The sequence below is a fragment of the Drosophila subpulchrella genome, unplaced genomic scaffold, assembly GCF_014743375.2.
Source record: "Drosophila subpulchrella strain 33 F10 #4 breed RU33 unplaced genomic scaffold, RU_Dsub_v1.1 Primary Assembly Seq354, whole genome shotgun sequence".
Taxonomy (NCBI): Eukaryota; Metazoa; Arthropoda; class Insecta; order Diptera; family Drosophilidae; genus Drosophila; species Drosophila subpulchrella.
In genome coordinates, this window is record NW_023665577.1 from 9,086,535 (window position 1) to 9,101,974 (window position 15,440).

Consider the following 15,440-nt stretch of genomic DNA (forward strand, 5'->3'; position numbering starts at 1 on the left):
TCCGAGTCCCAATAGGCATATTGGACCTTGGGGAAGTGGAAGCCGGATTGGGAACGGGGTTGATCCGCTGATGCTGCAGGAAGTCGCCCAGCATCCTGGCAGTGGCTGGCTATGGCTTCTCCAACTGTTCCTTAGCGGGCGCCCTATTTTCCTCCTCCCTATAGAAGCCAGTGGGTCCTAAAGCTACGCTTAAGCTGGGCAAGCGGTGGTGGTGTTCGGAGTCCTAATGGAGAGGTCGTCGAGATCGTACTGCTGGTGGTTCTGCTAAAAAGATACTTCTATTAGTACAACGTAGCCAAATTCTTTTGGCCAGATCTTACTTTCTTTGCGAGGACACGCCCGGGAGGATGTCCATGTAGAGAGCGAAGGACCACTCGGCATGTTCCTTCCTGGGATTCCCTAGTGGATCTCCTCCAGCACTTCAACTATTCTGCGGATTTGCCCTTGTTGTGGTATTGCTTCCTGTCGATGAAATCCCACAATAAAAGGGCAACAGCTTGATTAGGCGTCCTATTTCAAATGCACTGATTTTGGGGTTTTCCTTCCATTTTTAATTTTTAGTTTACATAACGCCGTTGCACGAACACCGCCAAAGATTAAATTTTTTATTCTTTGGGCCGCGGCTAACGGCGTTCATCGAAAATTCACTCTCGAAATCTGGTATTTTTCTGGTATTTCCTTAGTTCATCTGAGTACCGCGCTGAAAAACAGACCCGACGAAAAGCGTTAGCCGCCTATTTGCACCTAGCTAACTCGTATAGGTAGCTCGCGGTTTTTGACTATGTTAGTACTAGGATTACAGAAAATCCATTTATAGGCGCATCCATCTCTTAAAATTGGCCAATATTGTGGTTTAAAAATTGGATATGGTCAGGGAACCAAATGCGAGGAAGGTGTTATAAGTAATTTAAAGAGTCCAAGCGGTTCTATTTTTTTGAAAGTCTCTGCTGGCGTCTCTGCTGACCCACAATAGTCAATATTCGATTCTAACTACCCTCGCCTGAGTTGAAAGCTCACCCTTGACCAACTTGTTAATGGCAATGAAGACATAATTAGGCGCAATCAATTTGTATTTAGTTTTGAGTAGTTTTCCACTCTTTTTTTTAGAAAAACCCAATTAACACGTTCTCTCCCTTCCCATATATACTTCTAGGAAAGACTTGGCAACTTTTAGAAAGCCATTTGAGGACGCATTCATCTCCCGAAATGATTGCTTAAAAATGGATATAGTCATAAACAGACGAAGTCATACATAGTTGAAATCCATAAAAGTGGCAAAGCGGTTCTAACTTGTGAAAACTGTCGTGGCTTCACTGTTGCACGTACTCGGCCTTTGAGTACGTTTTTCTTATGCCGATCAGCTGTTTAATGCAATAGGGACTTTAAGCGGCTGTGTGCAGAGGTATCAGTCTGTAGGTTACCCGACATGGTGTGAAAAGACTATTAAAGGCACGCACCTGTTGGTCTAAGGTATTAAGTATTTTTGATTATATTATTATGCATCGAAAAGATAAGAAAGATTTTAGTATTTTTTGTTCTTAATCGACGGCATTTGTATTTATAAAAAATTCAATCACACTAATCTTCGAAAAAATATTAGGTAACTTTCTTCTAATATCTTTATATTTCTAAAACAAGTAAATAAATTTATTAACCAATCAAGGAAAATGCAAGGACTTGGACTTCAAAGCTTAAAAAAGAATCCAGCAGTAAGCTAAAATTACATAATTTCATTAAGTTGTTACATAACCGGAATTTTACTCTACAATTTAAAGTTGATTCCACTTTATGTGTGTGTTGGAGCGGGAGCTATAGGAGCCGTCTACTATATGGCTCGGCTGGCTACTCGAAACCCAGATGTCACTTGGAACCGCTCATCGAATCCCGAGCCATGGCAAGAGTACAAAGACAAGCAATATAAGGTAAATTTATATTTATTAGAGCGGCTCTTTCGGTTGTCTCAGAAGTTCTCGTGTGCCAAGTATGAAGGGCCAGTAAAATGTGTATTTGCTCGCTTATATGTATTATAAGTTCATTAGCGTTCAAATAATTTTCTAGTCATACTCCTTTTCACCCCCTTTTCGATTTTATGGAATATCCTGCGTACAGCTCCAACAAAATTTTTACGTCAAATTAATGTTATCAATAAGAACTTCCGTTAAAAAATTATTTATTGTTTTGATCATGCTATTTGCACACCATATCAAAGTAGATATACGCATTCCAGGTTTCTTAAAATGCCCATATAATTGAATCCACCCTAAAAAGGAAATTTCAAAAGTTTTTGGACAAATGAGATAAAATTATACTTTTCGTAGAACAGTAAGTTATATAACGCAAATTCTGTAAGGTAACAATTAATCATTTAAAGTTTTCTAGAAAAACTGAAATGGGCTTAGATTTTAAAGTTATGGTGAACTGTTAGGACTTGGCTCCACAAGGTATTTATATTGTAGCCGAAGATGGACAAAGTTGGAAGAATGCATCGGGTAATTAAATGATTCGAGGGCTTTTATTTTGGAAAAGTTCCATTACCTCATCAAAATTGCGAGCTGGAAACTATTATTGACCGCGTCTTGAACCGCTTTGCTGAGTTTAATCATTAGATCATTAAACTCTTCTTCACAGGTGCGACTATGAAAAGAACCAATACCGCGACCAGAATCAACTCTCAAGATTACCTATTACAAAAAAAGAATCAATAAAAAATCAAGAATCAAAGAATCAATCAAAATAAATCATTTTACAAAACTCAACCAATGTTGAACTAAGTCGCATCGAACAGAATGAAAGTATTTTATCAAATTTGACATTGACAAAAAATAATTTGTAACTTCTCTACTGTTCTTAGGTTTTATTTTCCTATAAAGAATATTGCGAGTTTTAAAGATAGCTTCAGCCGCTAAGGGCAGCTATACTTGTCTTTTAACTAAGTAGCAAAGTGACTGTTCCCAAGACCTTTCTTTATTCGCTTACAACTTTTTAATAAATGGTCCGATTTAAACGATTTAGAGTGGGCGTGACACCCTGCTGAAATAAACTTGCGCTGCGCAAAAACCTCTAGAATCTGGATACGGACGGACATGGCTACATTGATTCGGCTGGTGATCCTGATCAATTATGGGGTCGGAAACGTTCCTTCTACTTGTTACTTAGGTTCCGACAAATCTAATATACTCTATCTAATTAATAAAAGTAGAAAAACAAATATTTTGTATTATTTTTTAAGGACACCTTTGTATCTTTGTATTAAGATTTCTGTTTTTAAAGTTAATCAAGGTAGAATCGTGTACAATTTGAATTGATACACATATAAAACACCCCATTTTAGCGCAAAGCGATTTCTGTGGCACCCCCAAATGACTAAATAACAGAAAAAAAATGTCCTAACCTACATACCTTTCCCTCATCTAATTTAAAAGATTTTTGAACGTGTACATTTGTATAAAAAATTATATTAATAATAACCTTTTTTCGTTTCAGTTTTACTCGCCTGTGAGGGATTATTCAAAAACTAAGAGTGCTGCACCAAACTTTGAGGAATAAATTACGTTTATTGGGTTACTGTAATTTAAATAAAGAAAATGTAGTTTCAAATTGCATAAGAATATTAAAATAACCCACTACATTGCATCAAATAATCTTTTGATTGGATAACTTTGTTACGTCGTACGGCTTTTTCTAAGCCTATTTACGTTTATCACAAGCCCTAACTCTGTTAACCAATATGCATTGACATATTTCGCTCTGCAAATCACTCGCACAAAGCTTAAAAATATCCCTGGGACAGACATGTTTGTAAGTTCTATGAATTCAAACCAAATCTAAGAAGCGTTGCTTACCTCAAAAGCCGTTAAAAATGCATATCGTCGGTTGTACTTACGGATCAGCATTATTATACCCGTTACTCGTAGAGTAAAAGGGTAGACTAGATTTGTCGGAAAGTATGTAACAGGCAGAAGGAAGCGTTTCCGACCCCATAAAGTATATATATTCTTGATCAGGATTACTAGCCGAGTCGATCTAGCCATGTCCGTCTGTCCGGATGAACGCTGAGATCTTGGAAACTATGAGAGCTAGGCTATTGAGATTTGGCGTGCAGATTCCTGATCTTCTTACGCAGCGCAAGTTCGATTCAGCAGAGTGCCACGCCCACTCTAACGCCCACAAACCGCCAAAAGCTGTGGCTCCTACAGTTTTGACGCTAGAATGGTAATTTTAACTGAAATTTATTGTTCTCATCAATACCTATCGATTGACCCAAAATGTGCCACGCCCACTGTAACGCCCACAATCCGCCCCCAAACTTAAAAAAATCGTAAATATGAACGTGGATATCTCGGAAACTATTATAGATAGAGAATTGGGATCTCAGATTTAGATTCCGTAGCCTTGTACGCAGCGCAAGTTTGTTACGCAAGTTTGTGGCGCCCACAATTTGCATGCTAGATACAAAATTTTAACTGAAATGTATTGGTCTCGTCAATACCTATCAATTGATCCAAATTTGCCACGCCCACTCTAACGCCCATAACGCTCAAATCTGTCTACCGCCGGTAGGTGGCGTATTTCAATCACGCTTTGCTGCTTGCATATCTCCATTTCCCTTTGGTCCCTTTAGCTGAGTAGCGGGTATCTGATAGTCGAGGTACTCGACTATAGCGTTCTTCCTTGTTATACCCGTTACTCGTAGAGTAAAAGGGTATACTAGATTCGTCGGAAAGTATGTAACAGGCAGAAGGAAGCGTTTCCGACCCCATAAAGTATATATATTCTTGATCAGGATCACTAGCCGATTCGATCTAGCCATGTCCGTCTGTCCGTCCGTCCGGATGAACGCTGAGATCTCGGAAACTATACGAGCTAGGCTATTGAAATTTGGCGTGCAGATTCCTGAGCTTCTTACGCAGCGCAAATTTGTTTCAGCAGAGTGCCCCGCCCACTCTAACGCCCACAAACCTCCCAAAACTGTGGCTCATACAGTTTTGATGCTAGAATAAAAATGTTAACTGAATTGTATTGCTCTCATCAATACCTATCGATTGAAAAAAAGTTTGCCACGCCCACTTTAACGCCCACAAACTTCAAAAGATCGTAAGTATGAACGCGGATATTTTGGAAACTATCAAAGATAGAGAATTGGTATTTCAGACTTAGATTCCGTAGTCTTGAGCGCAGCGCGAGTTTGTTACGCGAATATGCCACGCCCACTCTAACGCCCAAAAACCGCCTTAACCTGTGGCGGCCATAATTTGTATGCTAAATAAAAAATTTTAACTTAAATGTATTAGTCTTGTCAATACCTATAGATCAGTGGTCGGCAGCGGCCTATCTAGTGAGCATAGGGAAGTGTTCTACCCATCCTCTGCTCGCTCACGTATAACGTAGATGTTCGTATGACTTCGGCATGGGTCTTCGGGTCTTTTTTTCTCAGCTTCGGCGCACTTTTTTGCTGCTGCGGCAGAGAATTTCAGTGCAAAACAGAGAAACGTCAGGCGTCAGAGCGCTGCGCGCCAACTTCGTGATTTTTAAACTCACACTAATGCAAGGCAAACTTGTGATGGTATGTGTGTGCCGACCACTGCTATAGATTGATCAAAAAAAAAGTTTGCCACGCCCACTCTTACGCCCACAAGCCGCCCATAGCTGTGGCTCCTACAGTTTTGATGCTAGAATAAAAATTGTAACTGAAATGTATTGCTCTCATCAATACCTATCGATTGACCAAAAAAAAATTTGCCACGCCTACAAACCGCCCACAAACTTCAAAAAATCGTAAGTATGAACGCGGATATCTCGGAAACTATCAAAGATAGAGAATTGGGATCTCAGATTTAAGTTCCGTAGCCTTGTACGCAGCGTAAGTTTGTTACGCGAAAATGCCACGCCCACAAGCCTCTGGCGCCCACAATTTTTATGCTAGATACAAAATTTTAACTGAAATGTTTTGGTCTCGTCAATAACTATCGATTGATCCAAAGAAAAGTTTGCCACGCCCACTCTAACGCCCATAACGCTCAAATCTGTCTACCGCCGGTAGGTGGCGTATTTCAATCACGCTTTGCTGCTTGCATATCTCCATTTCCCTTTGGTCCCTTTAGCTGAGTAGCGGGTATCTGATAGTCGAGGTACTCGACTATAGCGTTCTTCCTTGTTATACCCGTTACTCGTAGAGTAAAAGGGTATACTAGATTCGTCGGAAAGTATGTAACAGGCAGAAGGAAGCGTTTCCGACCCCATAAAGTATATATATTCTTGATCAGGATTACTAGCCGAGTCGATCTAGCCATGTCCGTCTGTCCGGATGAACGCTGAGATCTTGGAAACAATGAGAGCTAGGCTATTGAGATTTGGCGTGCAGATTCCTGATCTTCTTACGCAGCGCAAGTTCGATTCAGCAGAGTGCCACGCCCACTCTAACGCCCACAAACCGCCAAAAGCTGTGGCTCCTACAGTTTTGACGCTAGAATGGTAATTTTAACTGAAATTTATTGTTCTCATCAATACCTATCGATTGACCCAAAATGTGCCACGCCCACTGTAACGCCCACAATCCGCCCCCAAACTTAAAAAAATCGTAAATATGAACGTGGATATCTCGGAAACTATTATAGATAGAGAATTGGGATCTCAGATTTAGATTCCGTAGCCTTGTACGCAGCGCAAGTTTGTTACGCAAGTTTGTGGCGCCCACAATTTGCATGCTAGATACAAAATTTTAACTGAAATGTATTGGTCTCGTCAATACCTATCAATTGATCCAAATTTGCCACGCCCACTCTAACGCCCATAACGCTCAAATCTGTCTACCGCCGGTAGGTGGCGTATTTCAATCACGCTTTGCTGCTTGCATATCTCCATTTCCCTTTGGTCCCTTTAGCTGAGTAGCGGGTATCTGATAGTCGAGGTACTCGACTATAGCGTTCTTCCTTGTTATACCCGTTACTCGTAGAGTAAAAGGGTATACTAGATTCGTCGGAAAGTATGTAACAGGCAGAAGGAAGCGTTTCCGACCCCATAAAGTATATATATTCTTGATCAGGATCACTAGCCGATTCGATCTAGCCATGTCCGTCTGTCCGTCCGTCCGGATGAACGCTGAGATCTCGGAAACTATACGAGCTAGGCTATTGAAATTTGGCGTGCAGATTCCTGAGCTTCTTACGCAGCGCAAATTTGTTTCAGCAGAGTGCCCCGCCCACTCTAACGCCCACAAACCTCCCAAAACTGTGGCTCATACAGTTTTGATGCTAGAATAAAAATGTTAACTGAATTGTATTGCTCTCATCAATACCTATCGATTGAAAAAAAGTTTGCCACGCCCACTTTAACGCCCACAAACTTCAAAAGATCGTAAGTATGAACGCGGATATTTTGGAAACTATCAAAGATAGAGAATTGGTATTTCAGACTTAGATTCCGTAGTCTTGAGCGCAGCGCGAGTTTGTTACGCGAATATGCCACGCCCACTCTAACGCCCAAAAACCGCCTTAACCTGTGGCGGCCATAATTTGTATGCTAAATAAAAAATTTTAACTTAAATGTATTAGTCTTGTCAATACCTATAGATCAGTGGTCGGCAGCGGCCTATCTAGTGAGCATAGGGAAGTGTTCTACCCATCCTCTGCTCGCTCACGTATAACGTAGATGTTCGTATGACTTCGGCATGGGTCTTCGGGTCTTTTTTTCTCAGCTTCGGCGCACTTTTTTGCTGCTGCGGCAGAGAATTTCAGTGCAAAACAGAGAAACGTCAGGCGTCAGAGCGCTGCGCGCCAACTTCGTGATTTTTAAACTCACACTAATGCAAGGCAAACTTGTGATGGTATGTGTGTGCCGACCACTGCTATAGATTGATCAAAAAAAAAGTTTGCCACGCCCACTCTTACGCCCACAAGCCGCCCATAGCTGTGGCTCCTACAGTTTTGATGCTAGAATAAAAATTGTAACTGAAATGTATTGCTCTCATCAATACCTATCGATTGACCAAAAAAAAATTTGCCACGCCTACAAACCGCCCACAAACTTCAAAAAATCGTAAGTATGAACGCGGATATCTCGGAAACTATCAAAGATAGAGAATTGGGATCTCAGATTTAAGTTCCGTAGCCTTGTACGCAGCGTAAGTTTGTTACGCGAAAATGCCACGCCCACAAGCCTCTGGCGCCCACAATTTTTATGCTAGATACAAAATTTTAACTGAAATGTTTTGGTCTCGTCAATAACTATCGATTGATCCAAAGAAAAGTTTGCCACGCCCACTCTAACGCCCATAATGCTTAAGTCTGTCTACCGCCCACATTACCATATATTGAGATCGCCGGTAGGTGGCGCATTTCAATCTCGTTTTGCTGCTTACATGTCTTCATTTCCTTTTTGTCCCTTTACTGAGTAACGGGTACCTGATGGTCGAGGTACTCGACTATAGCGTTCTTTCTTGTTTCTCTGTGTAGCAGTGTATAAGTAGCGAGTATCAAAAACATAAAAATATAATTAATGGGAGAAAAGGGTTTTTGGGACCACCCCGAGAAAATGTTATGAAAGTTTCAAAAAGATTTAATTTTTCTAAGATAAGTTAGTACGAAGGAATTTTTTGATATTTTAAAAATATGTTTAGTAACTCCATCTGCACATTAATTTCCCTTTTTTATACCCTTGCAGAGGGTATTATGATTTCAGTCAGAAGTTTGCAACGCAGTGAAGGAGACGTTTCCGACCCCATAAAGTATATATATTCTTGAGCAGCATCACTAGTCGAGTCGATCTAGCCATGTTCGGGTGTCCGTCTGTCCGTCCTTTTCTACACAAACTAGTCTCACAGTTTTAAAGCTATCGGGCTGAAACTTTCCCAAAAGTCTTCTTTCTTTTGCAGGTAGTATATAAGCCGGAACCAGCCGGTTGGGACAACTATATATTATAGCTTCCATAGGAATAATTGAAAAGAATTTTTTTTTTGTATATCTTTGGTGTTTTTTAACATATAACCTCCAACGCTTGGAAATAACATTTTTTAATTAGATCTAAATTTCGAATTTAGTTTTATCAAAATCGGACGGTTATATCATATAGCTGCCATAGGAACGATCGGAAAATTGGTGGAAAAATAATATGAAACAAATTATAGCTTCGGTGTTTTTTGACATATTATCTTATACCATTGGGAATATTTTTTTTTGTATTTTTCAGAATTTCAAATTGTATTTAATAATTATAACTGCAAGGGTATACAAACTTCGGCTTGCCGAAGTTAACTTCCTTTCTTGTTCTCTGTGTAGCAGTGTATAAGTAGCGAGTATTAAAAACATGAAAATATTAGTAATGGGAGAAAAGGGTTTTTGGGACCACCCCGAGAAATTGTAATAAAAGTTTCACAATAAGATAAAAAGATTAAATTTTTCTAAGATAAGTTGGCACCAAGGGAATGTTTTGTTATTTCAAAAATATGTTTAGTAACTCCATCTTCACATTAATTTATATGTGCTTCTGCACTTTTTTTGTATATAGTCAAAATAATTCGGTAAGTATGTTAAAAAAGTAATTAATTGAAAGTTATAGAACATTTACATACTTTAATATATTTCAGCTTAAAATATGTGATGACTATATCAAGTCAACTGCAAGTTTGAACGATAACGACATTAATAATGCAATGTCTGAAGATTTACTTTTCGTTAAAACCAATCACCAAATTTTTAAGCGTATATGCGATACAAATTCTGGGCGTTGGATCCCAGATTTAGTAGATTGCAAAACGACAATAAGTATAAATAAGCACTGTCCAGATAAACTGTATGAAATTCGATCGCATAGCAAGGCTCTGCTTTGGTTAAAAATTTCAAATGAAGTTCCAGCTTACAATGAAGGATTTTGCTATGGGTCAAATATAATTATTCCAACAGATTTAACAAGCAAAGAAATTTTCAAAATAACTAAGTTTTTGATAAAGAAGAAAATTAATGAACACTGGCTGCCAACAAGGCGAAATAATAATATAATTATTCAGTTTAAAAACAAATCTGATGAACACTGTTTGAAGCACATCCTAAATAACCCAAATATGTTCAACTCTAAAAATGTAGTAGTCGCTGTACCCTGCAACATTTTTATTAACGCAGTCTGCATTTTCAAATCGGAGCTGCTATCTAGAACTGGGTGTCCGAATGGTTTTGGTGCCTTAACATATCGGCCTCACGTTTGTTTTGGCATTGATTGGAAGAAAAAAAAACATCGGCTTTTCCATCTCAAAAAATACCTAAAAAATCGAAATTTTCTAAGAAAAATTTTCGCAAAGTATGTGACAGAGAAAAAACAAAAAGATTTTTTTAAAATTGATTGTTTTTCTGGTACTTTCGGAGATGAGTATACTATTTTAATGAACCCATTTGAAATTATTAAAATGGTTGGAAAAATGGTTGCTTCTATCCCGAGCCAAGGGCATAAATTTGTTATACGTTGGAATGTCTCATGTATTCGTCATGCTTGTCAGAATAATTTGTGCAACCCCTTAAGCATCGACTCCAAAGTAACTGGTAAGAAACTAAGAAGCCTCATAAAAAGTAGAACTAGTAATAGCAACTTAGATGAGCTTTTTGTACACTATGTTCGAATTGTGAATTTTGAATGCAAGAAGAAAATGTTTGTAATCCATTGGGTTTATATAGCTGCATCATTCAGAACATCAGAAGTTAAAGCTGAGCAAATTGGCGACGACAATATATATGATGATTTTCAAATACCAACTTTCTCTATTCAAGTAAAACATTTTAAGATAGTGCTAAAAAAATTATTTGTGCATCTCAGTAAAAACTCGACAGCTCTCATACGTAAAGCAAACCTTTGTTTTCCAGAGCGATTATTTTCAAAAAATGACATGAAAAATCAATGGATATTAACTCGCTCCGGAAAACTTCCAAGGACTAAAAGAATATGTCTGAAAAAAAATGTCATGCCTTTTACTAGACTATGTAAAGGTGACTTAAGCGGAGCCTTTTGGAGAAAGTTAAGAAAACTAATCGTATGTAAAAAAACAAACAAAGTTACAAAAACATTTCATGATTTATGGAAATCAACTACGCAAAGCTCGAGTCCAGAAACAGTATTAAGAAATGTTAAAGACATAATCACAAAAAACAAAAAAATACTAGTGCCCGTTGATATACTGCTTATTTCTAACATTATTCAAATTACCCTTAAGAACATTTTAGAAAACAAATTGTATTGGGTTACATTTGAAGGCTTTCTAAAATGGAGAATTGTTTTCGCTGATATTTTGAATACTTACAATGCAATAATAAGTATTGACTTCAGCGTTCTTAGAAGGTCAGCTAAGATAAACGCGACAAACAAGTTATTGGAATCATTTGAACGATCTGTCGACACTATTTCAACTAAATTGTTCGTTACTCACACCGACATTGTTGAAGAAGACTTTGGCTTAGAAGTAGAAAGTGAAACCATAGACTATGATGATATAGGAGTTTCCGTACATATTTCGAAGTATATTTTATATTTCCTTATCAATCCTCTTATTGCTAATGTTTCTGGAATAGCTCTGATTAAAAATAAAAAGTCTGGAGAAATATATCAACAATTAAAAGGTTCATTTAAAAATGAACATTACCGATTTCTCCAAACAAATCATGACATTAATGATCTTGTTAAAGAACCAAACCTTCAACTTGGTGTTTATTTACCAAACGAACTTTTAGGTAAATTAAAAGCATCATCTAGCTGGCTTTCATCCGCAAACAATAAAAGTGACCCTATTGTTGTTGTTAAGGTATACTCAAATGACAAACTGTTTCAACATTCTACTAGATCTAAAAAGCTTTTAAGTCGTATAGTATCGATATCATTACCTGGATACAGTTCCATTCTCCCTGAACCTTTACCACTTATCCTAAGAAGGACGATTAAAAACGATGTAAATATGTCTGGCTCTTGTCATAACTGGAACTACCAATACTGGGCAACTGATGGTATATTAACGCTAAGCCAATCGGAATCTAAAAAAGGTGTGGTGGTCTGTCTTTTAAGGCATTTGGCACCATCTGCATATCTTATAGAAAACAAGAAAGGAAGTTAGCTTCGGCAAGCCGATGCTTATATACCCTTGCAGCTATAATTATTAAATTTAAAAACACAAAAAATGATATTCCCAATAGTATAAGATAATATGTCATAAAACACCAAAGCTATAATTTGTTTCATATTATTTTCCTACCAATTTTCCGATCATTCCTATGGCAGCTATATGATATAGTCGTCCGATTTTGATAAAATTAAATTCCAAATTCAGAACTAATTAAAAAATGTTATTTCCAAGCGTTGGAGGTTATATGTTGAAAAACACCGAAGCTATAATTTGTTTCATCTTATTTTTCCACCAATTTTACGATCGTTCCTATGGCAGCTTTATGATATAGTCGTCTGATTTCGATCAAATTTAATTCAAAATTCAAAACTAATTAAAAAATGTTATTTCCAAGCTTAGGAGGTTATATGCCAAAAAACACCAAATATATCATTTTTTTAAATTTTTTTTTCCGATTATTCCTATGGGAGCTATAAGATATAGTTGTCCGATCCGGCTGGTTCCGACCTTTATACTACCTGCAAAAGATATAAGACTTTTGGGAAAGTTTCAGCCCGATAGCTTTAAAACTGAGAGACTAGTTTGCGTAGAAACGGACGGACAGACGGACATGGCTAGATCGACTCGTCTAGTCATGCTGATCAAGAATATATATACTTTATGGGGTCGGAAACGTCTCCTTCACTGCGTTGCAAACTTCTGACTGAAATCAATATACCCTCTGCAAGGGTATAATAACATTTCAACTGAAAAGTATGTAGAAATAAATGATCAAAAATTTCATGAAAATATTATCGATATTACACTATTAGCTTTCTGCCTAATCTTGTTGCTTTTGGGAGTAAGATGCTTTATTGCAGTAGCTCGTCATTCAATGCAATAATCGAGCTTTTAGTCATAGCCTATTAAATTATTTGATTGACAACAAAAAGCGCTGGTTTTAAAATTTTATTTTGTTAAAAATGTGTATTTAATCTTTATTGCGTAAATATTTAATACTAGTTAGCCTACAGTGACCTCAGTCGGTTCAATTTTTAATTGTTACATATTCATAAAACGTTCTAACCGAAATTTGTTCTGCGTTGACCTCAATAAATAAGTGCCTGATATCCTGGCCTGGACACATTTGCGCATGATAACGGGCCACAAACTGTATGTTGGAAACTTTCAACCGGAACATCTGGTAGAAATTAATAAATATTTAAGCTTAATTTCTGTAAACTCATAATAAAATGCATTGCGTATTTCTCTCTATGCTATATCTTAGTATATGTATATCCCTGTATTTTTAATTCCTATTTATTAAATATCGGTACCAAATAAATAAAACTGATTGGGAACTGTTTTATGCAGCTTATACACTCAGATAAAAAACTGATCGACCTCGATTTCAAGAAGAACCGTTCTTGGTTTCAACATCGCATCGATCTCGCTCCCAGAATCTATTCTCAATAAAAATGCTAAGTTATTTAAATTGATAAAGCCTTACGGCTTTAATGTCATTATTAAGTCTATATACATGGAAGAAGGGCGTTACAAACCCTTCAGTTCCAAAAAAAAGTTTCACTTGTGAATCACCTTGGGAATCACGTGGGACATGTCCTCTTGCACAAGTGAAGAACAAGTGACGCTCCATACAGAAAATTGTGTGGGATGTCCGCATTTTCACAAGGGAAAATTCAAATGAAAATTTTTAGAAGTCCTGCGGGATTTCACTTGTTCCTTATACTCATTTTTCGTATGGCGTGTCACGTGCCGGTGACACGTCCCAAGTGAATAACTTGTGACAATCAGAATTTTTCCATGAGTTTTCACTTGTTCCTTATACTAATTTTTCGTATGGCCTGTCACGTGCCGGTGACACGTCCCAAGTGAATCACAGAAAATTGTGTGGGATGTCCGCATTTTCACAAGGGAAAATTCAAATGAAAATTTTTCGAAGTCCTACGGGATTTCACTTGTTCCTTATACTCATTTTTCGTATGGCGTGTCACGTGCCGGTGACACGTCCCAAGTGAAATCACTTGGGATAATCAGAATTTTTCCATGACTTTTCACTTATGAAAATATAGAATTTAAAATACATACATTTTATTTACATTTAAATTCATTTTAACTAAATAGTGTTATTTAGGTTATCTGTTAAAGGACAATTATTATAGTAAGCCTAGTTTTATGTTACGTTATTGGCTTTTTACATTGGTCATCGCTTTCCTTAAACCTTTGTCCGGGTCCTCCGAATCCTTGGCCAACGCTCCTAAAAAATGTATGGGGATATGATTAAAAAATGCGTTTTATTTGTTTGTTTGTATATTTACCTTTTAGAGCTGTGTATGAACTCTTTGCGGGATTTTTTTTGGCACAAAACATTTCATCATCCACTTTCGGCTAACGGAACCCATCAAATGCCTTCAAAAATTACGTACTTTAAACTAAGACCAATGCACAACATCTTAAACTTAATGTAGCACTTACCTGACTTTATAATATTAACTAAACGATTAAAGTAACCCTGCTGCGCACAATTAAAATGGATGCTTCCCTTTCAATCACTCAAACAGAATGCACAAAGTCTTCTCACCCCTTTACTTGATTTCTTTTGTTTTCTCTTCGTTGTTGGCGCGTGCCACTGCAGCTATACCCTTTCTAAAACGAAAAATATCCGACTACTTAATTTTTACTTCTTGAGTAAAAATCACATTATGAATTTTTTTAAAAAAATCTAAATCTAAATCTAAAATGTTTTAAATATTTAAATCAATTTTAATGGACTAAATTTCTATAACTAAACTAAAAAATTATATTGTTATAAAAATGTATAATAAGTAAACATTACATTATAAGTAAATTCAATTTATTTAATTTTACTATAATCAAATAATATACTTTTATAAAACAATAAAGTTGTTTATTTTCGATATACAATAATGCTCCTAAAATATGAGGGCATTCACATGTCGCTGCTCTACGAACATTTTTTCGCCGAAATATTAGTCGCTAACCAAACATAACGGAGAGACGCCAAAAAAAAATAACGGACCGGCCGAAATTTGTCTCTGCGAGCGCGGAGTGCAGGCAGATTATAAGACAAGAGAAAGAGGGAAATCTCCGAATATCTGCCTCTCTTTGTTGCACGATCGTTTTCGTAGGCAGTCTTCTACGCTGCGCCGACTGCTCTGCTGACGTCAACAGCGGCACAGCGTTTTAGGCACAAAAAAAAACAAAAAAAGCTTTTTGTCTTGAGCCATGTCACCGCGTCTCTACTGCAGAACTGAAGGGATGTCACCGCATCACTGTCATCATGTCACTGAAGGGAAAGTTTCACTTGTGAATCACCTTTTGAATCCCG

At 37.4% G+C, this 15,440-nt stretch overlaps 2 protein-coding genes across 2 annotated transcripts; both read left to right on the forward strand.

Annotated features, from left to right (window-relative positions):
* Window positions 1–1,503: 1,503 nt before the first annotated feature.
* LOC119560778 (cytochrome c oxidase subunit NDUFA4) lies at window positions 1,504–3,641 on the forward strand. Its single transcript, XM_037874403.1, has 4 exons — window positions 1,504–1,600; window positions 1,664–1,709; window positions 1,776–1,922; window positions 3,484–3,641. The coding sequence occupies exons 2-4, from the start codon at window positions 1,668–1,670 to the stop codon at window positions 3,544–3,546; spliced, it is 252 nt and encodes an 83-aa protein (XP_037730331.1). The 5' UTR covers window positions 1,504–1,600; window positions 1,664–1,667; the 3' UTR covers window positions 3,547–3,641.
* Window positions 3,642–9,438: 5,797 nt separating this feature from the next.
* Window positions 9,439–12,162, forward strand: LOC119560777. The gene is made up of 2 exons (XM_037874402.1): window positions 9,439–9,514; window positions 9,581–12,162. Exons 1-2 carry the CDS (start codon window positions 9,440–9,442, stop codon window positions 12,080–12,082), a joined length of 2,577 nt encoding a protein of 858 aa, XP_037730330.1. The 5' UTR covers window position 9,439; the 3' UTR covers window positions 12,083–12,162.
* Window positions 12,163–15,440: the final 3,278 nt, after the last annotated feature.